General features: G+C 39.0%; 2 protein-coding genes across 3 annotated transcripts in view; one reads left to right on the top strand and one right to left on the bottom strand.

Moving 5' to 3' along the window:
- ACOT12 (acyl-CoA thioesterase 12) overlaps nt 1–10,370 on the top strand; it is a 31,382-nt gene extending 21,012 nt beyond the window's left edge. Inside the window, exons 10-13 of the mRNA XM_033855051.2 lie at nt 2,581–2,714; nt 4,456–4,584; nt 5,959–6,085; nt 6,351–10,370. Of these exons, the coding sequence (XP_033710942.1) occupies nt 2,581–2,714; nt 4,456–4,584; nt 5,959–6,085; nt 6,351–6,500 (540 nt within the window). The 3' untranslated portion in view covers nt 6,501–10,370. The remainder of the gene's footprint in view (nt 1–2,580; nt 2,715–4,455; nt 4,585–5,958; nt 6,086–6,350) is intronic.
- Nucleotides 10,371–15,387: 5,017 nt separating this feature from the next.
- ZCCHC9 (zinc finger CCHC-type containing 9) lies at nt 15,388–24,188 on the bottom strand. Of its 2 annotated transcripts, none has more exons than XM_004326034.4 (6): nt 24,055–24,188; nt 22,510–22,916; nt 19,700–19,850; nt 19,301–19,393; nt 17,275–17,343; nt 15,388–15,996 (listed from the first exon to the last, which is right to left on the bottom strand). In XM_004326034.4, the coding sequence occupies exons 2-6, from the start codon at nt 22,891–22,893 to the stop codon at nt 15,878–15,880; spliced, it is 816 nt and encodes a 271-aa protein (XP_004326082.1). In that variant the 5' UTR covers nt 22,894–22,916; nt 24,055–24,188; the 3' UTR covers nt 15,388–15,877. The 2 variants fall into 2 exon arrangements, with proteins under 2 accessions (XP_004326082.1, XP_019785305.1); XM_019929746.3 differs by having other exon boundaries at nt 22,510–22,948; nt 24,055–24,161.
- Nucleotides 24,189–25,442: the final 1,254 nt, after the last annotated feature.

The raw sequence follows: 25,442 nt of genomic DNA, 5'->3' as shown, positions 1-25,442 counted from the left end.
ATCATGTCTCCTCCCCTTAGCCCAGGGGGTAACCTACCTCCAAGGACTCTACCCCTGTCCCCATGACTCTGTAAAAACGAGTTTTGTCCTCCTTTCCACAATATAGTATCAATAACATATTTGTCAACAGATAGTATAAAATTCTAAAACTTTGAGTTATTTCCTCTTGTGCTATTTATATAAGATCCAAACCCATTAAACAGAATCTTATTAGAATGAAAAAATATATCATCAGTAAAATGTTAACAAGCTCCAGCAGATTTTGGGCCTACTATAAGCTTCATTTCGTGACTAAAATTCTCCAGGCACCAAATGATAAAACATTTGAGATGATAAATGGAATTTAACCTGTCTTCTTCCAAGCATGAAAGGGAACTCGTTTTCTTGGAGAGTTGGTCTTGGAGAATTTTTACACTAAGCCAAAGTTGGCTTTCCTAAAATAGTACAGTTTAAAGAGAACCAACAACAGCCGCTGCCTTTCCTTGTCTGCTGTGTCTGCATCAATGTCATTAACTCTGATTGTCTGCTACTTTTAACTTTGGGGAAAGGATCAAAATATCATCCACTCATCCAATACTGCACTTGGCACTGGATAAGTCAAGTGAGTTTTATAAGGGCAGAATTTAATGATGGCTACTTAGCGTGAAGTTTGTTTTGGTTCCAGGATAGGAAGCAGCAGCATGTATTTGCAACCTGGAAAAGTGCTGTGATAGTTTCCTAGGGCTGCCCTAAGAGTTCCACAAACTGGGTGCCTTGCAGTTTTGGAAGCTGGAAGTCTGAGATCAAGGTCTTGGCAGTGTTGGTTCCCTCTGAGGGAGTGAGCGAGAATCTATTCCAGGTCTTTCCCCTAACTTCCGGTGCTTTGCTGGCAATCTTTGGCATTCCTTGGATTGTAGATGCACCACCTGACCTCTGCCTTCACCTTCATATGGGATTCTCCCAGTGTGTGTGCATGTATGTTTATGTGTCCACATTGCCCCTTTTTATAAGGACACCAGTCATATTGGGTTAGGGGCCCATTCTACTGCAGTATAACCTCATCTTAACTTATTACACCTGCAATGACCCTATTTCCAAATAAGGTCACATTCTGAGCTACTGGGGGTTAGGACTTTTAATATATGAATTGAGGGGCGGGGGACACACAATTCAACCTTTAAAAAATGCTCAGTCCAGTGTTACATCCTACTCCACCCTGGTTCCACCAAGGTTAACCATGGTTGCCCCATGGCCAGAATCTGACTGAGGTGATGGGATTCACTCTGGCCCCCTGCCCTTGCCTCCTCTGAGACTGCAGAGCCCCAACAGGCTGGCTAAGAGCCACATGGACACCAGGCTTTGATAAGGTGACTTCCCTCTGGATTTACACCAATGAACCTGCTTCGACTTCTGCTGTATGGGGGCAAAGGTAGGCATGTCTATGCTGGGGTGAGTCTCAGCCACCAACTACAGCTGCATTCATGGTTTTCTTTCTCTTTGATAAGTGCCCACAGCCTACATCATGTCCTCCTTTGCAGGCTCAATTCAAAGACAGGCTTCGCACTGAGGTCAATTAGAGAGGTAAAAGCATAAGCAAATAGTCACTTCTTACCTTTCTAAGCTGCTTTTAGTCAGTTTCTCATTTCTTCATTCTCTTCCTAAAGATATTTATGTTTAAATAAAGGTTTTCTCCCTCACAGCCTGATTTTTCCATCTGCTTGATTCCTGCAGTGAAGTCTTAACCCTATGTTTGTTTGTCTTCTCACAGCTTGTTGCCATGGGAATGATTATAAGATGGCAAATTTCAACACTGTCTTCAAAGCACCCTGAAAGAGATGGAGAAAATGGGCAGGATAGAAATATGCTCTTAGCTGAACATGTATCTCTGATTACTGGCCAAAGCAGAGTAGAAGGAAAGTTCAGAGTAACAAGGGATACATGAATGTTTAAGTATACATCAAATGGATCCCCACGACAAGCCTCCTCTTATCTAAGGAATAATAGGCACTAGAAACCCAGGAATTGGCCGCCTTGAAAGATGAGCTCTTGTGATTCACAAATGAAAGAATTCTTTGTGCTGAAGAAACGCTTCAGCGGCCCTGTTGAGAGGCTGAGTTGGCTCTAGAGGTGTTGACTTACTCCCTCGGCTCCCTCAGCCCACGTGAAGGCATGCCTGACATCCTGAGAAAGTACGTTAGGCTGCAGCCTTGGCTCCAAGGTCTTAGGGGGACATGAAGCACTGACTTGCCCAGCAGTCTGGTTATAATTTCTGCTGTTCCTGGATAGAGGCAGGGAAATACCACAAAGGGATAAAGAAAGAAAGGCTTATATTCTTAATTTTTCATGAGAAAAATTATTGCACAATAATAAACCACCCTCAAGTCACATATTATTTAGATGACACAGGGGCATAGCATCCTGGTCTGAGCTCTAGACATCCAAGTATTTAAAGTGAACTTGCCATCATTTGGCTTCATTATTACCCAGGTGCCAAGATGCCTTAGCTAGTGCAATCCGCCTATGACTACGTACATATGCTGTGGTTTTAATGTAAAAACACCTAATTTTCTTTGTAATTTTTTTCTTGTTATTTTCTTTTAGATAAAAATATATACTCTGGAAGAGCACAATATTTTATCTGTTTGTGTTGAAAAGCATGTGGAAAGACCAGCACACTTGGCTTATCATCTCTTGTCTGACTTTACCAAGCGACCTTTGTGGGACCCCCATTACATGTAAGAATAAATTTTAAATATTTTCTTATTCAACCCTGACATCATGTAAAAGATAACCTCTACATTGCAGTGTATCTCCATTGCCCAATGTATGACCTATTGTTTTATTAAACAGTATTTGCTAAAGTTTGCTCTGCATGGAAAACTGCATCAGGTGCTACTGAGAGACACAAAAATTATTATAATCATCTATTTTTCATCTATATTGAGTTGACATGCTTTACCCACATCTATTGTACTCCTATCAATAACTCTTCAAAGTTGATATTATTCCTATTTAACAAGAGAGAGATCCCAAGACTTGCCAACATTACACAGGCAGTAAAGCAATGGAACCTGAATTGGAACCCAGGTCTGTCAGGCTCTGAATTCTACACTCTTGTACTTTAATACACAGTCTCATTGCTCTTGAGGAAGTGATTATCAAATAGTCCCTCCAACTTCCCACTCTTGATCTTTATTTGATAGTCCCCTCTTTTTCTGTGAAGCAGCACTCCCTGGTGAGAAGCTGGGAGAAGCAGCTCTATGAGTACATTCCTTCCTGCTCTCCATGTCTGATCAGGGCCCACTCCTGTCAGCCTACATCTCTTCTGTTACTCGTTGTCTCCCACATCCCTAATCCAATCTTCTCCACTCTCCCTCCTTTCCTGGAATGCAGAGCTGGGCATCTTGTCAACTGCACTGTCAGGGTAACACCCCCTTCTTCAAGGAGTCCAAGCTCCTGGGCTGCAGGGCTCAGGCCTCATGGACACCTTGCTTGAAGGAAAGGATTAGTAAGATTATACCTATTATATTCAGCATTACCATTTACTTCCTAATTTGGATGAAGTAGAGTTTCATCTTTTAAATGTCCAAATCTCACTGTGATTAACAGCATGTAATAGACAATTTAACACCATTAAAGTGAAACATCTCTGGGCTCATGTGTTACATTTGCATAGAGGCCAGAATGATACATCCTGGTTAATGTTACAATAATAAACATTCGGAGAGAAGAGGAAACACTTGGCGATTTTCTTGCGTAGATCTTTGTAGATAACTCTATAAGTACAAAGATTTTAGCAAGAATAATGCCTAAACTTGCTGCTTTTTTCAAATGTATCTCCCATTATTTTCTATATCACCTGACATTCTAGCCTAACTGAACTTCAATGAATGAATTCTAATTCCACTTACTATTTTGGTGCATCTATCATGATTCAGATACTGTGCCAGGTGTTTTCACTTGATCCTCACAATAACCCCATAGGTACTATTATCTACATTTTGTAGATGAAAAAAAAGTGACTTGCCTAACATAACATAGCTACTAAGCAATTTGAGACTCAAAGGCAAGTTGCTTGATTCCAAGCTTAGTTCTCTTTCCCAATATACCATATTCCTTTACCTCAGAGTCGTTGGATTGTCTATATAATTCACTAGTCTTCAAAATATTATTACTTGATCCTAGAGAAAAATAATTTTGTGGAAAAAAGAAAAGTGCCTTTCTCTTCAGTGTTGAGGGCAGTGACCTTAGAGTCAGATGGCCAGCATTCTTTTCATCACATGCAGAATTATTCCTTCTGGCCAAACAACTCTAAAAACAGACTTTAAGAAATGATGCTGGCTTTGGGGGGATGGTTATGTGAGCAGAAGGGTGAATATGGACACCAATAATGAAGTTACGCAAACAAACAAAACGAATGCCTTATTCTACCAGGTAGTAAAATGCAGACTTTCTGTCACTGTTCTATTTACATAGGTCCTGTGAAGTCATAGACTGGGTAAGTGAAGATGATCAGATATATTATATCACTTGTCCTGTGGTGAATGATGACAAACCCAAAGACTTGGTAGTACTTGTTTCACGAAGAAGGCCTCTCAAAGATGGGTGAGTATATGTAATTCAAGTGTTATAGCAATGTCTTATAATATAGAGTAGAAAGAAAAAGTTGATATGAAAACAAGGAAGTCAATGGAATAAGCATTTCTGGTCTTGAATGATGTTCATGTGAATTTTTTCTAGATGAGGCTTTAGTTATCATTAAAAAACAAAGAACCAGAAAGAAACAATTATCTATTAAGTGCCAGCCATGTGCAAAGCATCTGTGAGACTCGTAAAGCAGTTCCCTTTCCTTTTGCTCTATGCAGATGTAAAACGGATATTTAGCAAACCTTCAAAATATTCCGTTATTGTAAAAATGCAGTGAAAGCCAAATAAAATACCAGGAATTGGTTTTGGTTCAGAATTTACCAAGACTCAACTGTGCTAGACACCCAAAATGGCTGGCTGTCAATTAGAGTGTCTGTTCATGGCTTCTCCATGGGCATTGGGCTTCTCAGAGAATAGTGTCTAGGTTCTAAGGGGAAGGGTCGGGGCCCAAGAGCAGGTGTTCAAAGGGACAAGAAGTGGAAGCTGCCAGGGCAGTTATGGTCTACCCCTGGAACTAGCCAGCATTATTTCTGATGTCAAAGCTGGCCTATAGAAATAATCCCTCTCGTGTGGGATTAATGCACATGGATGTTCAGTGTAGTATCATTTACTATGGCAAAAGATATTAGAAATAGACTGAAGCTCCATCTTATTAATTATGGTAGAACCACACTACAGAGCACTATACCAGCATTAAAAAGGATGAAGTAGTCACAGAGGCATTGATACAGAAACACCTACAAAGTTTTACCATTAGGTGAAAAATCAAATTATAGACGAATATTTGTAAAATGATTATATTTATGTAAAAATCTACATACATCCATTTGCTTACATAAATGTTATATATTTATAAAAAGATCTGGAGGATCACAATATAACGTGGTCATCTCTAGGATAAGCATGTATTGTGCTTATGGTGGACTGAAGGATGACTTCTATTTTCTAATGTATAGGGTTCTCTATTGTTTGAAGGTTCTTTAAAACAATGGTATTATTTTTCATTAAAAAAAGAAGAGACTGAAATTACAACCCATTAGGGCACCAAAAAAAAAAAAAAAAACACCAGTTTGGAGGTTGACTGCAGCTTTGCGGAGTTATACAAAGTATATGTAATTCTTAGGCAGAAAACACCTATGGCCCTTATTATTTGCTATACTTGAATGTATCCACAGAGAATTTTTCCTATGTATACCACTCATCTAAAAGATCTGGGTGTCTATAGTTTTACTTCTACTATATAAACAAGTTGCATTAACTGTAGGAATTTATTTTCTAACAACTATTCTTTGTTTCTCTCAAGAACTTTGAAAATGTCCTTTTATCTTTCAGTCACACTTACACGGTGGCAGTGAGGTCAGTTATTCTGGCATCAGTCCCACCTTCTCCACAGTACAGCAGAAGTGAAATCATAAGTGCTGGATTTCTCATCCGTGCTATTGACAGCAGTTCATGTACCGTAAGTTTGATGAAACATCTGCAGATTAATTTGTTCCTACAGATACAGAGGAACCTTTTACCTGGATTTACTAATTAACTCTAATTCTGCAATGTGTCCACCCACACCCACCAGGGAATCCTAAGGTCATCCTTTCAGATCCATTCCGAAAAGATTAGGGTCATAGCCTCCCCTACACCAACAAGATTGAGATCCCTGCTTGAAAAAGCTCCAAGTCAGTAAGAAATTAAAATATTGTTTTGTTTTGCTTTGTTTTTTGAAACAGGTATCTTACTTTAACCAGATTTCTGCTAGCATCCTTCCTTACTTTGCTGGAAATCTTGGTGGCTGGTCAAAATCCATTGAAGAGACAGCAGCCTCCTGTATACAATTCATAGAGAACACTACTGATGATGGGTTGATAAGCATATTTTAAATGATAAACTTTAAATTATCTGTCATTTTATTTTCCACTTTCAATTTCAAGCACCCTTAGCTCTGACACTTGACAAGCTTCTGGGCCACAAATAATTTAATATCAGTCTAAGCAAAATGCAGTTATGAAGAGGTTAAAAAACAAAATGCATCCCAAGTCCAATACCAGTGATTTGGGTTAACATTAAAAGAGCTTTAAAACTCTGTTTTAGATCACCCGTGGCTTTGCTCCCTTCCAGGGGCACAGGCAATGGAAAATTCCCACATGCAATATTGTGTGTTCTGTAAAATGGTGGAAGTTAGGTTAAAATAATCAAAACGTTTTTAGGCTACATGTTCTGTTTGAAAGTTTACAAAATTTTATAAAATCAGAAATGATAAGTTGGCTAGTTGATTAATAGTATGGGGTTGTTCCATGTACAGCAGGTATCTGTATGTCAAGAGCATCTGACAAGATGTATTATGTTTTAGAGCTTTAAATTAGGAAGACATTAAAACATAATGGAATCCAATCAATTTTAGTAATAGGAACTACTTTCCTAGTGTCATTTAACATATATCAAGTTAGCTGACCAATTTAGTATCTATTGCTCTATCTACACTCACAAAGTACCTGCAAAATGTGATATTGTAGAGAAAGCATTAAGAAAGCTCTACTTTAATAATCATTACATTAGAACTTTATTCCCTAGACTTTTTTAAAAAATTTATTTTATTTTTGTCTGTGTTGGGTCTTTGTTGCTGTGCATGGGATTTCTCTAGTTGTGGCGAGCAGGCGCTACTCTTCATTGCGGTACACAGGTATCTCACCGTGGTGGCTTCACTTGTTGTGGAGCACGGGATCCAGGGTGCATGGGCTTCAGTAGTTGTACGTGGGCTCAGTAGTTGTGGTGCATGGGCTTAGCTGCTCCGCGGCACGTGGGATCTTCCCGGACCAGGGATCAAACCCGTGTCCCCTGCATTGGCAGGTGGATTCTTAACCACGGCACCACCAAGGAAGTCCCCCTAGGCTTTAACATTTATTATTTTACTCTGTCTGTGATTTGTCTTAACTCATAAGACAAACCAGCATACGTCAAGTTAGCCTCCTCTACAGGACAACTTCTAAAAGTTAAAGGACTTCTCCGTTAAGAGTTTAAAGCACTTAAGAGATTAGTTACATCCTGCTTTAGTTTGTCAAATCTTTACTTCTGTCCAAATTTGGCTGTAATTATTTTTATTAATCTGTGCCAGCAGGTTATTTATATGAACTTTGGACTGTGTCCCAATTTTATGAATTATCATTTATATACAATAAGAAGAATGGATATGTCAATTAAAACATGCTTATACATTACATTCCAAAAGTAGAAAGATTTTTAGATTTTAAAAAGGTGAAAAAAAGGAGCAATAAAGAGGCTTACAGTACACTAGAGTTTTGTATGCTAAAATTTCAGCCCTCTCCTACAACTGAAACACTTCTAACTGCTGCCTCTCCTACACCTCTGAATTTATTTATTTTTTTTGAATCTTTCTCCTGAACAGTAACAGAAACATTGTGAGGTTGAAGGAATAGAGTAACTTTGGCTGGATCACTTTTAGATATAAAGATGTTGCCCACTCTAACTTGTAACACAGGCATAGTCAAGCACTGTCCAATATGGTAGGCACTAGCCATATGTGACCATTTACATTAATCAAACTTAAATAAAATTTGAACATCAGCCACACTAGCCCCACTTCAATATTATCAGTCACGTGGTCATCAAGGCCTAATTTGAAGTGCTCACTTTCAGACTACTGGACTAAAGAGACTTTAAAAGGGCATGACACTGGAAAAGATAGCAATGCATTCAGGCTCTACATAGGGCACCTCAAAAAGTTTAAAATCTGTGCCTCAAACCATGACACGACTAGGGCATTCCTATTGCAAAATTCAACAACAGCCCTTAGGTTTCCATTTCCTTTTTTTTTTTCTTTTTTTATAAATTTATTTATTTTTGGCTGTGTTGGGTCTTCGTTGCCGCATGCAGGCTTTTCTCTAGTTGCAGACAGCAGGGGCTACTCTTCGTTGTGGTGCGCAGGCTTCTCATTGCAGTGGCTTCTCTTGTTGTGGAGCACGGGCTCTAGGTGCAGGGGCTTCAGTGGTTGTGGCTTGTGGGCTCTAGAGCGCAGGCTCAGGAGTTGTGGTGCACGACTCTGCTGTTCCACAGCATGTGGCATCTTCCCGGACCAGGGATCGAACCCGTGTCCCCTGCATTGGCAGGCGGATTCTTAACCACTGCGCTACCAAGGAAGCCCTACATTTCCTTTTTTAATGGAAATGTATTTGATTGCTCTTTCACTCATTCAATAAATATTTATTAAGAACCTACTTTGTGTTAGACACTTTTAGGCACTGTGGGTTCAGCAAGGAACAGAAGCATACTGATAACATCATAATAAAATATTGATAAATAAATAGAATATTTAGGAGATAAGTGTTAAATGGAAAAATAAAGCAGGGTAAAGGATGTGAGTGCTGGGGAGGTGTTGGAGGTAGTTGTTCATATTTTAAAAAGGGTGGCCACTTGCCAGAAGCAGCAGGAAAATGCTTCTGCTGCTTCTGGGCCCCCCTCCCCAGGGCTGGGAGGCCAGTGCTATGGCTCAGTGCAGAGACCGGGGTCCCTCAGCCCCGCTGACTTTGCAGGACGCCCCACCACCCCACTCCTTACCTCGGCCACCCACATTCCAGCTGGACCAGGGCTGGAGGGGCCTTGTGAGGAGTTCCAGGAGTTGCCCTCATGCCTGGGAATTGCAGGCATGTGGACCAGGGGTCAGAAGTGTGAAGCTTCACATCTACTCCTTAAGGGAACTGCAAGTTAAAGACATAAAATTTAATAACATTTTTCTGGCCATGAAACATGACTTTTGTCAAACAACAAGAAGGTGTGGGGGGGGAGTGCACACTGAAAGATAGTAAATATTCTATATAACGAATGTAGCAATATATACATCCAGGATTCGGGCTTTTGGTTATTGATGGCCTGGTGGATAGGGTGGTCAGAGTAGGCCCCATTGAGGGATATTTCAGTGAAAACCTGAAGGCAGAGAGGGACTGAACCATGAGGATCTCTGGAGATAGCATGTTTCCTGCAGAAGAACTAGCCCAGGCACAGCCTTTGAGATGGGAATGTGTTTCTGGCACATTCCAGGAAAAGCAGACGCTGGAGAGGCTGGAATAGAGAGGTAATTAAAGACAGATGAATTAACGACAGGCTTTTCTGGATTTCTTTGGTGCCCTGACTTTAAGCAAACATGCCTGAACCAAGGATAAGCAGCAAAGCTCGTTCATCAGCACTCACCCTCAAGCCGCTGGAGACGAAGGACAGAGGGAACATAAAAATGTAGTCATGCTTATTTTCTCCTTTGGAGTGTCAAAATATCCTCCAGGAACACTAAAGATTTCATACCTTTCTTGATAGTAAGGGTTTTCAAGTGCGTCTAACAGGACTGAAAGCTTTTTGATTAAGAAAGGACGTTCTTCCCTATTAATTCTTCCTGGTTTTAATGCAACTGAGTTTCTGATTTATATGCAGTTTTTCTATCATATTTTTAAAGAATTCTAGAGGAAAAAAATGTAAAAATTGATCTATACAGTTTAGAATATAGTTTACCGTTATGGTCTAACACCTCTAGGAAATAATGAACAATTTTAATTAAACCTAGAGAAATCCAGAGTATTTTTATATATACCATCACATGGTTTTGTTCATATTTCTTATTGCACATTTCAGAGACAACCTTGGAAATTTTTATTGGTATATACATAGGAGTAGTTTTGAAAATATATGTTGAAAATGTGTATGTTAAGGAATGTTTTATGTTTAGAATAAATTATTGAAATGTAAACTATGAACCTTGTTCATGACTCATTTTACCCATTTGAAGGTAGTGTAACTACTGGGACAGACAGTTCACCATGGGCCCAGAGGGGTCCTGCATATTATTGCTGAGTGTGCCAAACTGCAAGATTTATTTATCCACAGGCAAATGCTAGTCCCATAGGCAATTAAGTAGGTCAAGGTGACCACAGCTTGACTTCAGTGTAATGGCTCACTCTCTGGGGCGCAGGAAGGCTGGCTTGTTTGCTCTGTGCTACAGCGTTTGCAACTTGTTCCTCAGCTGTGACACAAACCGGCTATGTCTATAGCATCCATCTGGGCCCATCATGTCACCCTGTGGGGACTAAGGGAAAAAGGGAAGCAACAGAAATAAGTTGATACTCACGGTGTTTGCTGTGCCATGAATACTATCTTTTGTCTCTGAACCAGGATTCTCATGCCTTGTCGACATCCATGAAACAGTAACAGACTAGTGTATTAAGAACCTCAGACCCTTCACAGTTCTTGATGGTAACCCACCTCCAGATTCAAAAGTCAAAGAAATATTATAAAATGTCTTTCTCAGTGTACTTGAAGGTATAAAGTACCATATAAAAATTACACATCTGATGCCATCTTTCCCTTCCTCATTTTGTGACATTTTTAGGGACATTTGAAAATAGATTCAAAATTAATATTTCGATCATTTCCATAGCTCATTATCCCTCTCCATGTCCTCCCTTCTTTCTTCATCTGGCTTAGATTCCATGGTCTATCATTAATATCACACCCTGGAAAACACCTGTACCTTTTCCTTTCATTCTACTTGTCTGGCAAACTCAAAACTGTGGTTAAAGTATTTGTAATACCTCACCCCTGCACTAAGCATCTGAAAATTGTGGATGGGTCTCACCTGAAATTTATGACCACAGATTTCAAAAGGGCTCTGATAATACTACTACATTTCCTATATGTTTGCTATTTCACACTGCCTTCTCTTCCTTCAAGTTTCTCATGTCTCTTACCCTTTCTCAGTTAATGAAATTTAGAAAGTACTTCGAGGAAAATATAAACCATTAGGCAGAAGTTGTCTCATCTCCCCATCTATGTACATTCCACATCTTTGTCATCCCTCCTAACACAATGAATTAAACATCTCTACCCTAGCAAAGAACCATTTCTCTAACCTTCTCCGAGGCTTCCCTCCTCCAATTCTCTTTTTTTCTCTATTTCAGGAGTCTTTCCTGGATTATTTTCATAGCCACTATTATCTCTTATCTTAAAATAAATCAAAACAAAGCAAAACAATACTTCACCTGATCCAGTTTCCTAAAGGCCACCATCTCTACTCCAATTATCTATAAATGTGGTCTTCATATCCTTATTTCATTTACCGAACTGTACTTCTCCGTTACTCCACAAAGACCTCTCATTGCCACACTAATGGACCTGTTCTTAGCTTATTTAGCCTCTGAGCAGCATTAACAAAGTTGACTAGTTCCTTCTTTTTGCAGCATTGTCTCCGCTTGGCTTCCGTGATGTCACACTCTTGGATTTCCTCCTGTGTGACCAGTCACACTTTTAAATCCTCTTGAAGTTCTTCCTCCTCCACCAGACCTCTAAATATTAGACTACCCAGGGCTCTGTTCTTGGCCTCTTCTCCTCTATCTCCATTCCTCAGTGAGTCCACCCAGCCTCTGGGTTTTAAAAGACATCTACTTGCCAATAACTCCCAAATCTGTGTCTCAAGCCCTAAACTCTCCTGAACTCCACACTTGTATATCTAACTACTTATCTGACATTTCCACTAAGATAATCGTCATCTCAAAGTCCACATTTCCAAAATAGATCTCTTAATTCTGCCACCTTTCCCTCCATAAATTCTCCTTCCTTCAGGAAATCTTATTAGCTCTATGTTAAAGATATCAACATAATCAGAACCTGACCCCTTCTAACAACTCCACCACAACAACCCTCATTCACACCATCTTCTCTCACCTGAATTATAACCTGCTTTTATCCTTACTCCTCCCTTCACTCTGCTCTCAACTCGGCAATCAGATCATGTCACATTTCTCCCCAAACATGTGAAAAATTTTGCATATCACAGAGTGAAAGTCAAAGCTTTACAATGGTCTGGGGTATGTTGTGGTACGTTGGATTATTTTTCAAAAGTATTCACTCCCTCACCACCATCCCCACCTCCACGAATGGAGCGCGCTGTTCTACCTCTTATCTCTGAGCTCGATTGTGTGACCCATCAACAGACACGATGCAACCAAAGGCTTGAAAATGGTTTTGCAAGTGGACCTGCCCTCTTACATCTCTGCCATTGTCCTGAGAAAAACATGTCAGGGCTAGCCTGCTGGCCCCAGAGCTTCTTCATCTGAGTCTAGCTTAGATCAGCTGACCCCAAACCAAACTTCTTATGGATGTGAGCAAGCCCAAGTGAGATGAGCAGAGCTGTCCAGATAAGCCCAGTCTAGATCTGACTCATAGGCATGAGCTAAATAACCGCTTATTCATGTATGCTTCTGAGAGTTTGTGGTTTTTAATGTGGCAGAAGCTGGTAGAGGCTGTAAGATAGGACCCCTGTTAACTCTCTGATCTTCTACTAGTTTATCCCTCTCTTTTCCAACCATATTCGCCTCTTTGCTGTTTTCCAACTATACCAGGCAGGCTCCTTCCTCAGTATCATTGCATTTACTTATTACCTCACATCAAGATATCCAAGGCTTTCTCCCTAATACCTCCCTGTGTACTATACAATGTAACATTACAAATGAACCTTGAAAACATGCTAAGTGAAGGAAGCCAGTCAAAAAGATCACATCTTCTTTCTGCCCCTCAAATATGGCAAGCTCATGGCTTTGACTATTTTCTCTCCCTAAACGCTCTTCCTCATTATCTTCACAACAGATTTCTTCTTGTCATCCAGATTTCAGCTTAAAAGTCTTCCTCTCAGAGGGCTTCCCCTGATTATCCAATCTGAAGTAGCTACCCAGCCTCCTGTATCATCTGTGTGTTAATTCTATCACATATTCATTTAATTCACTCATTCATTCAACAGTGTGAATGCTCTGTATGCACCAAGCACTTCTGAGGATAGTAAGACAAAATTCCTGCCCTCATGTAACCTATAATCCGGTGGAGAGGGGACAAATAGTGTTATGTAGGGACATAAATTATGGAGAAAATTTAGACAGCAAGAGAATGAAAAGTTATTGGGATGAGGAAAAAGCTATTTCCTATAAGGCTGGTCATAAAAGACTCTCTATTAGGCAGATTATAAGCAGACGCCTGAATGAAGTAAGAGAGGGTTGACTCTGGGATGTGGTGGGGAGAATGTCAAGAAAAGCGTAACTTGAGATGCGAGTCTACAGGCTTGGAACATAATTGTACTGAATAAAATGGAGACAAAGGGAATTAGCCCATTTTTTCCCTCAGGGGAAGTGATGAGATTTAAAGCTATTATGAGTTTGAGGTGTTAGTGTAACATCCAAGTAAGAATGTCCAGCAGGCAGGCGAGAAGACAGAACCGAAACCAGGGATTTTAGGGCAAGATGGAGATTTAGGAGTCAGCCACGGAAAAGTGAAAGATAAGCTTGTAAAGAGAGATGACATTTCCAAAGGACTAAAGGAAGAAAAGAGTGCTAACCACTAAGTCTTAGGGGATTCAACAAAATATTTATAAAATGTATAAAATATCCCTCTCTGATATTATTTTTACTGATATTTCTGATATGTATTTTTTGTTCCTAAGTCTCCTCTCCATTCTTCAGCCCCAGCAGAATGCATGTGGCCTTGTTTGTCTTATTCACTGCCACAATCTCAAGTGCCTGAAAGAGTACCAGGAACACAGCAGGTCCTTGGAAAATATATAATGAATAAAGTAAATGTGTGCCTTCTTCTTTTGGCATTCTTAGTTAAGAAAATAACCAACATCAAGCAATACACAATCTCTCAGGATGTCATAATTTCTGTCTCTGGTGAGTTTCTTTAACAAAGTGTCCACATAGTTTTCCAATGTTACATTCAGCACCTGCAATTTATTTCCAATGATTTCACTGTCTACTTTATAGACCATTAAAATGTAAACAAAGTAACCCCAAAGAAGACAAAATGGACATCCCTGCATTGAAGACTACATAAAAAACATTAGACTTAACTTGCAGCTGACAGGTTTTTGACTTTCCAGAGCCTTTTGCTCCTGATAGGACAGGTGAAATAAATCTGGGTGTGTTCAGACTAAATGACCAGGGCAGCACTGCTGTCCTTTTCCAGCTGCATGACTTGTACCATTCCTTTTAAATGGCACTCATCTCCTTAAGTTCTGGGATGCTGAGCCATAGTCTGTTCATGTTTTCCTGTCACTGAAAAAAAAAAAAGAACAGCTCCTATTAAGATTAGAAATGTTCAGAGGTACAGACATTAAAACAGAAAAGTGTTCCTTTTCTTATTTGGTAAATATTTGCTTTTGAAACATCAGTAACTAATCACAGCTGTTTCCTTTCATTACAAATGTATCCAATCAGGTAAAATTCCAAATGAAACACACAATCCAACAGTCATTCCATTATACAGTACAATGGGAGGCTTAAGCCTTGTGAAATATATGTATTAAGTATGCATGTATTCATCAAATCAAACAAAGAAGCTAATGGGTCTCTGATTAGTGTTCTAACTCTGTTTTGATGATGATGATGCTTGCATCTCATCCTGACTCAACTAAAACATGTGAACAAAATGCTATTAAGTTTGACAGACAATCTGTTATGTGCCATCATCATTCTGGTTAAATAGCACAAACTGAATTTTGGCTAGAATTTCTCTCTTGAAAATCAGGGGCAAAGAAAGAGCTGCTGTTAAGTTGAGATACTCTTCTATTTTAACCTCATTAATTTGTTCTTTATGTCAAAACTAAAACAAAAATAAAAATTAAGCTCATCTAGGATTCATAAAGACTGTGTTTCCAAAGGGATTGTTACATGGACATTAATGGACAATGGCTCATTCAATCCAAAATTAGGTATTCAGAAAAATAAGTAAATAGCAAGTGAGTTTTTATTAAATATTTTTAAAATACAGATTTTGTGACAATTATAAATTAATTTCTAATATAACAATATATTGATGCTTTGAGCCAAGAAAACAATATAACAAAAATTCATTTCCAAATGCAAAGCAGGTACCCCATGTTTAGGGATAGTTCATATTAATGCATAATTTTGTTTTTAGAAAAAGATGATTGTTACAATCAGGTATATAACCACTTAGTTACACCTAAGTTCTGTTGGTTAAAAATACATTCTTTTAGAAAATCCATTTTGAACGTATTATACTTTTTTTCAGTGATTTTCTCCAAACAACTGTAGTAGTGCTCCCTGATGGACAGAACTCAGGAACTGGTTTGACCACTCCTAGATTATACTGATATCTACAATACAGGACTCCAAGGGAGAGTCCAGCTCCAACTTATGAAGCAGGTCCAGTTCAGAATGTTTAACAATGAGGTGCTAACAAACGATAGCACTAATCAAAAATTAACAACTTTAGGTATCTTTGTTTTGGGTTTCTGTGGTTTAGGCACATCCAAAATGTCTTCATAGTCCGCACTCATTCCCTTTGCCCAGCGACCAACCGTGACCATTCGATCTGTAAAGACACAGAAAAGTCAGAATGTAAGAGAAACAGTCATCAAATACATCACCTAGACTGGTATTGGTTTAGCAAAGGAACTAGTTTTGACATGAATAATCACAAAGAGAGAAGACTCCATCACTAAAGGAAAGTGAGCAATTCTGTAATTGATTATAACCCTTGATTTCAGAGTACCACAGGCAATTTCTCATCCCAATTAGGGAAATGCAGCAACTGCTTTGCAATGCACAAATTGATGAGAAAGCTCTTTCATTCTTTCCCAGAGTTCATCATTATAGAGTCAATGAATTCCAAGAGTCTGTAAACAGCAAGACTTATGAAGCATCAGTTTCAAATGAACAAGATTCCACCTGTGAAATTATACAACATCTGCTTGTCAGTCTTGTCATTTGGGAAGAGGCAATCCTCCCAGGAGGGAGAATTCAAATTCCACTTCATCATTTCAACCTCACTGCCTACAGTGTAGTAAAGACTATCTTCTTCTAGACAAGACTGTAAACAAGAACTCTTGGTTTTCAGATTCAAATGCTAGGGGTAGGAAGTAAGAATGGGCAGACTTATTTGTGTGGTACTATGACTATATGATATAAATAGAAATGTGCTTTTTCCCCAAGAAGCACTAGTGGGCTATCCTACTGTCTTGCTTTCTTTCACTCAGGATTATCATCATTTTAAGCTAGGTAAACTAATGTAATAATGGTCTCCACATCCCAAAAAAATCTGCCTTAGGTTTGGTGAACATTTATGAAGTTTTCGATGACCGAGGGTAGTATTTCACTGGGAAGAAAATATAACTGGCCAGATGCTGTGTAGAGAACACAATTTTAATATTTTCGGCAGTTTTTGCAACTAACTGAATCCTTTTGGTTTCACAGCATACATGAGGATACTCAATCATAAGAATACTGTAAGTTATTCTCAAATTTCTTATTTTCTCTTAGTGAGAAATACTTTTCTCATACTTTTCTTCAAGTGACAGAATTGGCTCTATTATTAAATACATGGGTTAGCAAATAAAAATATTTATGAATAAGATGCTTTATAAAATCAGGGTCCTCTGGGGCTTACTGGTCATTTTTTTTCCCACCTGAGAACAGCAGCTGATGCTCAGTTAGTACTGCTGATAAAGAAATGATGAAGTCATTACTGCAGTAGGAAACCAGGCAGCCTTAAAATCAGTTGTATATCAACAAGTTATTAATAACAAAATCCAGCGAAAACACAGAGGAATACTAATCTCACCCCTTCTAAATGGAGGCCCAGAGATCTCACCTGAATTCTGACTTTTGGGGCAATCTTTCTTAAGATGTTCCACAGAGCCACAAAGTCTGCAGCAACCACCTATAAAAAGAACAGAGTAATTGAAAACCTCTAATACTTACATAGGGCTTTTAAGGTCTCAAAGCACTTCCATATCTTATTTGGTCCTCACAACCTTGTTAGTTGCAAAGGTAGCTGGAGCCAGGAACTTACTCCTATTAAATCCATTCTCCATTCCTCTTGACTTCAAAGAGCACTAAACTGTACCTACCCACCATTTCTTGCCCCTGGCCTTCAGGGCATATGTGGGAAAAAGAAGTGAGATATGACGGAAGGTACGTGTCCTCTGGAGTGCCCAAGAGCCACTGCACAGAAGCCTGGATATTAACCACGGTTAGAAAGGGAAGGGTTTGTGAACTCTGAAAAATCTGTGGGCAGATGCATTTTTTGAGGAGAATGCCCACAGTTTTTAATCAGATTCTTTAATGATCAGAACGTTTAACCATGAGGTGCTATGAGGTCCCCAAAGGGTTAGGAACCACTGCTCTGCTGTACAGGTCAGATGGGGGTGAGCAATTACAAAAGGAATGAAATTAACTTTTGTTTCAGTACCTTCTATCTGCCAGGCATCCCAACTCGAGTAAAAATCCCTATTGCCCTTCTTTAAGCAACATTCCAGGACTGTGAATTACAACACATTTGGTTTCTAAAATGAGTCTTCACTGAATGGTCGAACACTATTGCTTAACGGTCAAGCATTATCACGATCATGCTCATAATGTTAAGTGACTCACTCAGAAAAATGATCCTAATAGGATGAATTCTCACTTCTATGTGACCTACTCCCCTTGTTGCACTTTTTTATATCTAGTCATTTTGGTTGACCATACAAAGGCATCTTTGCTCACTAGTCATATTATATGACCTGTTTCTTAAGTTCAAAACTGAAAGGCACTTTTGAGCATCTTCGAGGTCCAGGACTCTTTACTATTGTAGATGCCATAGTGAAATAGAAGAGGCACTTGAATAATATATTTTAATCCTCATAACTCTTCAAGGTAAAATACCATAATTCATCAAATCTAAGATACCACTGATTATAAGATGTATCATTATTTTACATTGCTCTCTGGAAAAAAAACCTTCCAATTATGTGACACGCCCCAATAGTAAGATACAATGAGTTCAGAGATACTAAAATGTGAACAAAATGTGCATTTTAGAATCAATGAAATACAATTTTCTCATCTCCATTTTACAGGTAAGGAAACTGAGAAGAGAGAAGTTAACTTGGCCAAAGTCCCACAGTTAGTGAGTGGTAGTGCTGAGGCTATAACTGGTCTAACTCCAAAGCTATGCTTTTTCACTGGACTTCTGCAAGGGGACCCAGTCACAACACAAGGTTTCTAGAATCTGATGGTACCAGCATCACATTAACAAATGACTCACATTAACAGATGACAACCTCCTCCTTAAAGCTTTAAACATCACAGACTTTACTGTGGGCACCTTAAGCCATTAGTTGAGCTAAAGTTAAGAAAGTTACTTGATTCCCATGCCAGACAACTAACTAAGGAAAACATTCAAAAACAAAAGTTACTACAAATATGAATAGTGTGTACCAACCCTTCTACCCAAAATGGTATGCTTGACTGAGATTAAATTCACAACACTATTTTTTAAATCTTCTCCTAGTTTGAGAAATTATCCCTTTGCTTCTGTTATGTTTAAAAGTAGATACTTATACTCTCACAAATGATGCTGAAGCAAGCACAGATATTTTGAAATATACATGTCAGTTTTTTCTGATTTGATGTATTAAAAATAATACCAAGTTACATTACACAAAAAGTCTAGTACATAGAATAGTGCTTGATAAAGATAATGAAATTCTCAAGATTTTGTTACTTACTCAAGAATTTATTTAAAAACTAAATAAATTTAGTTTTTAAATAAATTCTTGAGTAAGTTTAAGTATAAACTAAATCACAACTGCATGATGACTCACCATTTTCGACATAAGAGTAAAAGTACTCACCATCAGCATAGAGTCCTTTGGGATTATCAGGACAAGATCTGGACAGATGTCCCATTTCCCCACAAACAAAACATTTTGCAAAAGGAAATTCACCTGTAATAATCAACAGTTCCTGTTAAGTTAGTTTTATATATGTATATATATAATATATATATATACACACACACACACACACACATATCATGTAATTCATATTATTTTAAAACACTGTATTCTCAGAGTGTTTAAAAAACATATTTGTTTTTACATGATTTAAAGTTTAATCTCATTTGATTTCAAAATATTAAGACACACTCATAACAAACCCTGTCAACAATGAAAAAAACAAGTTGGCTACTTACTGGCCACTTTCCCCATTAACCAAATAAAAAATTGATAGAAAAAAAGATACATTAATACCAAAAGCTGGGTCTACTTTAGCCTTGCACTTGGTTATTTCATGCTCTGTGGATCCACACCGGTAACATATTCCAGTGCCCATTTCTTGATTCTCAAGGGCAGCTGGGCAATCTGCAATCCCATGGCCAGGTTTTCTACAATGGAAACATACCTAGGAAAACAAAAATGTGAGTTTCCACACTGCAACACTACACTGGCTTTATTAATTCTAGTCATCAAAAATGTCTTTAAAACATTCCTCATTTTAAAGTTATCTAGTTCTTTTTTTGAAATCTCAGTATTTTATCTGTAGAAAAAAGTGTTTCACATATTCCTAAACCATAAGAAATGTCATTTCCATCAGAGAGTTTCAGTGCTTTTGAAAACCCTCAATCCATCAATCTCTCAGTCTCAGACACAAGTTATAAATGTCTTTGTAGGAGGTAATTGCTTAAATGAATTAAGCAAATATGGACTATTCATTTCATTAATGTGGCTGTCTGTACCTAGAAACACCGAGTTTTCTGGAGGAGATGGACAATGACCATAGAAATTATCACTCAAAATTAATACTTTCACTTTTAAAGTTCACATAATTGAATGAATTTGGGTCAAGTGATTCCATTGAAATTATGATTTGAATCATAAGATATATTTCATACCAAAATGTATACTTAAATTTTTATATCTTTCATACATATTCCTTAGTATTCATAAATAGATAGATGTTTCATTTTAGAATATATGCACATTTTCAAGGTATAATTCTAAGATGAATTATTTGGCTCCAGCCTAACATTGAACAATGGTTTGGTTTCTTTACACACTACCTAGCAATTTGCAGGATATTTTTCGCTGCAATGAATGAGAATATCAGTCATAATCAAAGATGGTAGAGAGCTATTTTATTTAAACTGGAAAAAGGTACATTTTTTGGATAACAAATATTTCATCATTTAATTTTTTTTCGAAATAAGCACAAGGTTTTTAAAAAGCAAATTCAGTAGGCAAAATAATATTTTGCAACTGTGCTCTCACTTTCTTTTTTTCCTGTTTAATAACATACTGGAAAAGAATGAGTCCCTTTAGTCTTCATTAACTTTTACATTTAAAATGAGCTAGTGCAAACAAAGAGAATTCATTTATTCTACAACTGCAGGAAAAGTTACTACCCAAAACTGGATCACCAACATAAGAAGCCTTGTATTCTTGGTGAAGTCAAAGTTGTCTCTAGAAACCTGACAGGTTACTGACTGGGGTTTTATCTGTAAAACCTAATCTTCACCGAATACAAACTTTTTGAATGATCCTTAAATTTAATGTAGATGGGATTGTGGAGAGCGGACTGGTAAATTTCTAGATGTCAACTTATTAACAACAGAACTGATGCTTAGTCTGCTTAGTCTGAGGTATTAAAAAGAAAAACAAGAAAATTAGTTGAAGGGTCTCAATAAGCCATATACTATTTAAAGCACACGCTTTAATATAAAGAATTCCTTTTTTTTTTTTTTGGAAAAACAATGTCCTTCCCCTTAATTAAAAACATAAAACTTCTCTTAAAAGGTCACAATACTAAACTTTTTCAAAAAGTATGCAATTCACCACACCGCCTATGTCAATGAAATTATCTTTACACTATCCTTACATTAAATTAACTTGACTTTAAAATATTTAAAAATTGTATAATTTAAACAAAACTATCTTGATCCAAATAGAAATGATTATCTTTTCTATCCCAATTTATCCATAAGGAACATTTTATCAGTATTATCTCCACAAAAGAATCTTTAAATATGACACTGCATAAAACTAATCCTGCAAATAGTCAGAAGCCACATTTATGGAGGCTGTAACATTTCAAATCTACACTGGTGCAAACAGTGCTCTACAAGTAGTAATTCTGATAAAAACTAAAACTGTAAAATAGCAACAAATCCTGATTCTTATGTAGTATCCTGCTAGAAGAATCCTTTGCTAGAGAAGGGAAAGAATTATACCAAGTATTTCATTTCCTGTGTCTGACACAGTTTAAAATCTAGGTCTTGGCACCACGGAAATAAACCTGTAGCCCCCAGCACTCCTCTCAGTGTAACATGGGGAAGGGGAGCAATGACTAGGGAGAGTCTCAAGGAGTTTTAACTCTGCTATTACTCTGCTCTGTTACTAACCAGTATGATTCTTATTAGATCTCCTTCCTGTGCAATCAGTTTTTCATGGATAAACATAAAAGGAGACATCCTTTCCAACTAATGGGAACCACACATATCTAACCTGTTGTACTTAACCTTCCCCCTTATTTTGATCTTTTTTAAAAATGGCTGTTTGAAAAAGGGCTACTGGAAGGGGTGAGAACATAGGTCTTAAAGTCAGACTCTGGGTTTAAATATCTTCTTTTTTTCTTTTGGCTGAACTACATAGAGTTAGCAGCTCATTTAGGTTCACATTTATTTAATAACGCATATACTTATAAGTGCCAACCATGATTCTAAGTAATCAAATATTAACACCTTTTCCTGGGTTTGAATTTCTCCTCTGCTACTTGCTAAGTGGCTTTCAGCAAGATACTTAACCTAGCTGCACACCAGTGTTTTCTACCCAAAACATGGAAATAATGCCACCATCTTTGTATGTTGTGATAATTAATCAGTACATCAAGTGTCTAGCATAGAGGTGTTCAAAAAAAGTCCTAGTGTCATTACTAGCCCTCAAAAAGATGCCATATAAGTCTAGTACATAACCACAATCAGACTCTGCTAAAATACATATCTGAGTGTATGAATAATAGTTTCTAGCCATACAAAGTAACATTTTAGTAGAAGTGATAATCTTACCATTGCATTTTTCTTTGCTGCTTGTCTTTTTAATCGTCTTCCTTCCCGGCGACTATCTTTCTTTAAAGCAACTGCAATTTCTTCCCTGACTTCCTGACTGTCTGCTGCTATCATCTCCCCATTGCGAACCATCTGTGAGTTTTGCCTTAGATATTCCATGAATCCATTCACATCCTCATTTAAATACTCCTTTTTCTTTTTATTCTTTTTGTGTTTTGCTTGGGGTGCATGATTTTTAAGGGACAGACTATAGGCTTCAAGTTGTTTACTCTTTGGTAGGTTTTGGCTTTTTCCCTCAAAGGACCCCTTCTTCATGTCCTCCCATGATGTTGCAGGGAAGGGTCTTTTGTTCTGTGTGGTAGTAACTCGTGCCCACCTGGTCATGGCTTCATCAGATGTTTATCCGTCTTTAAGACAAGCATGGCCAGTTAGTCACCATCTCAAATTAAAAAATGAAAAAAAAAGATACATGCTATATCACTATATAACCTGTACCCATATGTTACAGTTTTAATTATTAAAACACTTTTTAACTTAATTTATATATCTGTATATTTAATTCTATAACATGCTGCAGAGATATGCCTGTAATGTAAATCTAGCCCTTGCTACCACACCAGTAAGAAAACAAACAGCAACAACAAAAAACACAAGGATATAAATACTTGCTTCAAACTGGAAAACAATTCATTAAGAAACCAAATTATTTCCAAAATTAAATCACATAGTAATAGTAAATGAAGTTACTTTTCCCAAATTCTGCAGTTTTCTTAGCGGTTTATTTTCCTATCTCTAAGTCCCAGGTCTACTTTCTTCCAATCTTCTTGCTTAGTCTGCCATTTCATCGCAAATAATTTGCACAGCAAATTAGTAAGTATACACAACTCCTGTCCTTTGACCTGAAGTATGTCATGACAACTCTTTCCGGCAGATTGATAAGCAAAACATGTGTTTGCAGTCACGTGATAATACCGAGTCTTCCTTTTATTAATCAGAGCGTAAGCTACTTCCAGCCCAGCTGTTTCAAATAATTTTCAGTTATTAAGACGCCCCTCTTTTAGGGCAGCATCCCGTGCGGAAAACCTCAGTTCCTGCCACTACATCCCTTCAGCACAAGCTGCGGGGCGGAGCCAATAAACAGGTGTGGTGCTGTGCACGCCACTTTACACCACGCGCGCGCACTCGTCGCTGCAGATCCTGTGACTGTCACAGTGGGGACTGGAGCTGTTCAAAAGGAGAAAGGTTATCCTTCCCCTGAGTACATGGAACAGGGGAAGCTCTGAGTACCCGGTCGGCCGGATCCATTCGACCCGACGGGTCCCAGTGGGGCTGGCCCGCGCCGGCCCAAGCGGCCAACCTCCTACAGCTGAGGCGTGTCCCGTCACCGGCGGCCTGGTCCCGCCGCGGAGCCCGGTGCTTCAGCCCCACCTGGCGCTGGGGGCCCTCGGGGACCTAGCTGCCACTCCCTCCGCCCTCCCGCCGCGTCCCAGGGAACGAAAGAGGGGGGGGTCCCACGACCTTACTCCCCCACGCGCAGCTTCTTACCACGCACGAATCCTCCAGAGCAGCAGAGTTGGCAGGCCAGAGAAACCCGTCACGCTGCGGCGGCGCGACAGTCGGGAGCGGAAGCACGTCATCCCTGACAGCGCGTCACTTCCGGGGGGCAATTGGTTCACACGCTGAGGTGCGGCTGTCAGGCGCTATGCTGTCTCTCAGCGCCAGTAAATGTGGCTAATTAGAAAATGTGAAGCTCGCAGTGTTTGAAGGGCCCCGCTCTGGACCCCGGAGATGCGAAGTTGAGAGTGCGCAATCTGTGCTGTATGGAACGCACAACATAGTGGGCGAGATGGATGGAAGGATCCGTGGGGTGGGAAAGGCCCGAAAGACTTCCCTGAGAAATGATCTTTGTACTGGACTTCGAAAGATAAAGCAAATATTTCTTGGGATTGGCGGCGGGAGGGAGTTACGTTTTTCTATCCGAAGTAAAGTAAAACTATTAGCGCAGTGGGAATGGATCACTGTGATAGAAGTGTAAAAAAGGACATTTGGGGCCCTACTAGGTGAAGGGCGGTGCCCCATAGTGCTGACCAATGCTAGTTCAGCGTTCAATTGAAATACCACCCTGTGGAGCCAAAGACGTTCTCCTTTAAGAGAGAAATTGTAGTCTCCTGAGCAACTCTTTATCTCAACTAGCCACCCCTCCCCCCGCGCCCCCAACCAAAAAAACCCGGCTACCACCAGCATTTGTGCTTGGTGGAAAAATTGGCAATCCACTCAGTTCACCAGGACAACTGCTCCCATCCCCATCATCATGCTCGATCCCTTTTACCTCTTAAATATCTGTCCACTTTATCGCTACTGCTACCTCCCTTGTTCCAGCTTTCATCATGTCTCGCCCGGATTACTGGCAGCTGATCTAGGCATCCGTTCTTGTTGCACTCCCTCAAATCCATTTTCCGTGCCTTAGCGAAGCAAACTTTTGAAATGTAAATCAGATTGTTGCTCCCTGCTTTAAACCCTTCCATAGTTTCCTATTGTTCTTAGGATGAAGTTCAAACTCATTAACAAGATAAGTCCCTGCCTATTTCTCTAGCCTCACGCTGCACAAGTTCCGCCTCTTCTTTGAGCTCCAGGCATAGGAGTCTCCTCAGTTTGTCAAATGCCACATGCATCTTGCTATCTCCAAGCCCTTATATATGCTCTTCTCTTTGTATGGTACTCCTCCTTCTCTTCTTCCAATTAATTTCTACTCACCCGTCAAGGTTTTTAACGTTTTATCCTCAAGTAAGCCTTCCAAAGCCCCCTCCCCAAACTAGATCAATCCCTAGTATACAGTCATGGCACTCTATACTTCTTTATGGCGCTTTTCAAATTCGTAATTGCATAATGAATTGTGTAATAAGTTGTTTGTTGTATCCCCATTGCCTGGTACA

Source organism: Tursiops truncatus, chromosome 3, assembly GCF_011762595.2.
Source record: "Tursiops truncatus isolate mTurTru1 chromosome 3, mTurTru1.mat.Y, whole genome shotgun sequence".
Classification (NCBI taxonomy): domain Eukaryota; kingdom Metazoa; phylum Chordata; class Mammalia; order Artiodactyla; family Delphinidae; genus Tursiops; species Tursiops truncatus.
Note: the sequence above shows the minus strand (reverse complement) of the source record. Positions and strands in the feature narration are given on the sequence as shown.

Bases quoted from the DNA above. Each gene is read 5' to 3' on its own strand.
- ZCCHC9 (XM_004326034.4), bottom strand. From the start codon at position 22,893: ATGACCAGGTGGGCACGAGTTACTACCACACAGAACAAAAGACCCTTC. The intron at 19,394-19,699 runs GTATTAATGTAT...TGATTATTACAG, and splicing joins TAAAGTAGACCCAGCTTTTG to GTGAATTTCCTTTTGCAAAA. The intron at 15,997-17,274 runs GTGAGATCTCTG...GTGTCTTTACAG, and splicing joins CCCCAAAAGTCAGAATTCAG to ATCGAATGGTCACGGTTGGT.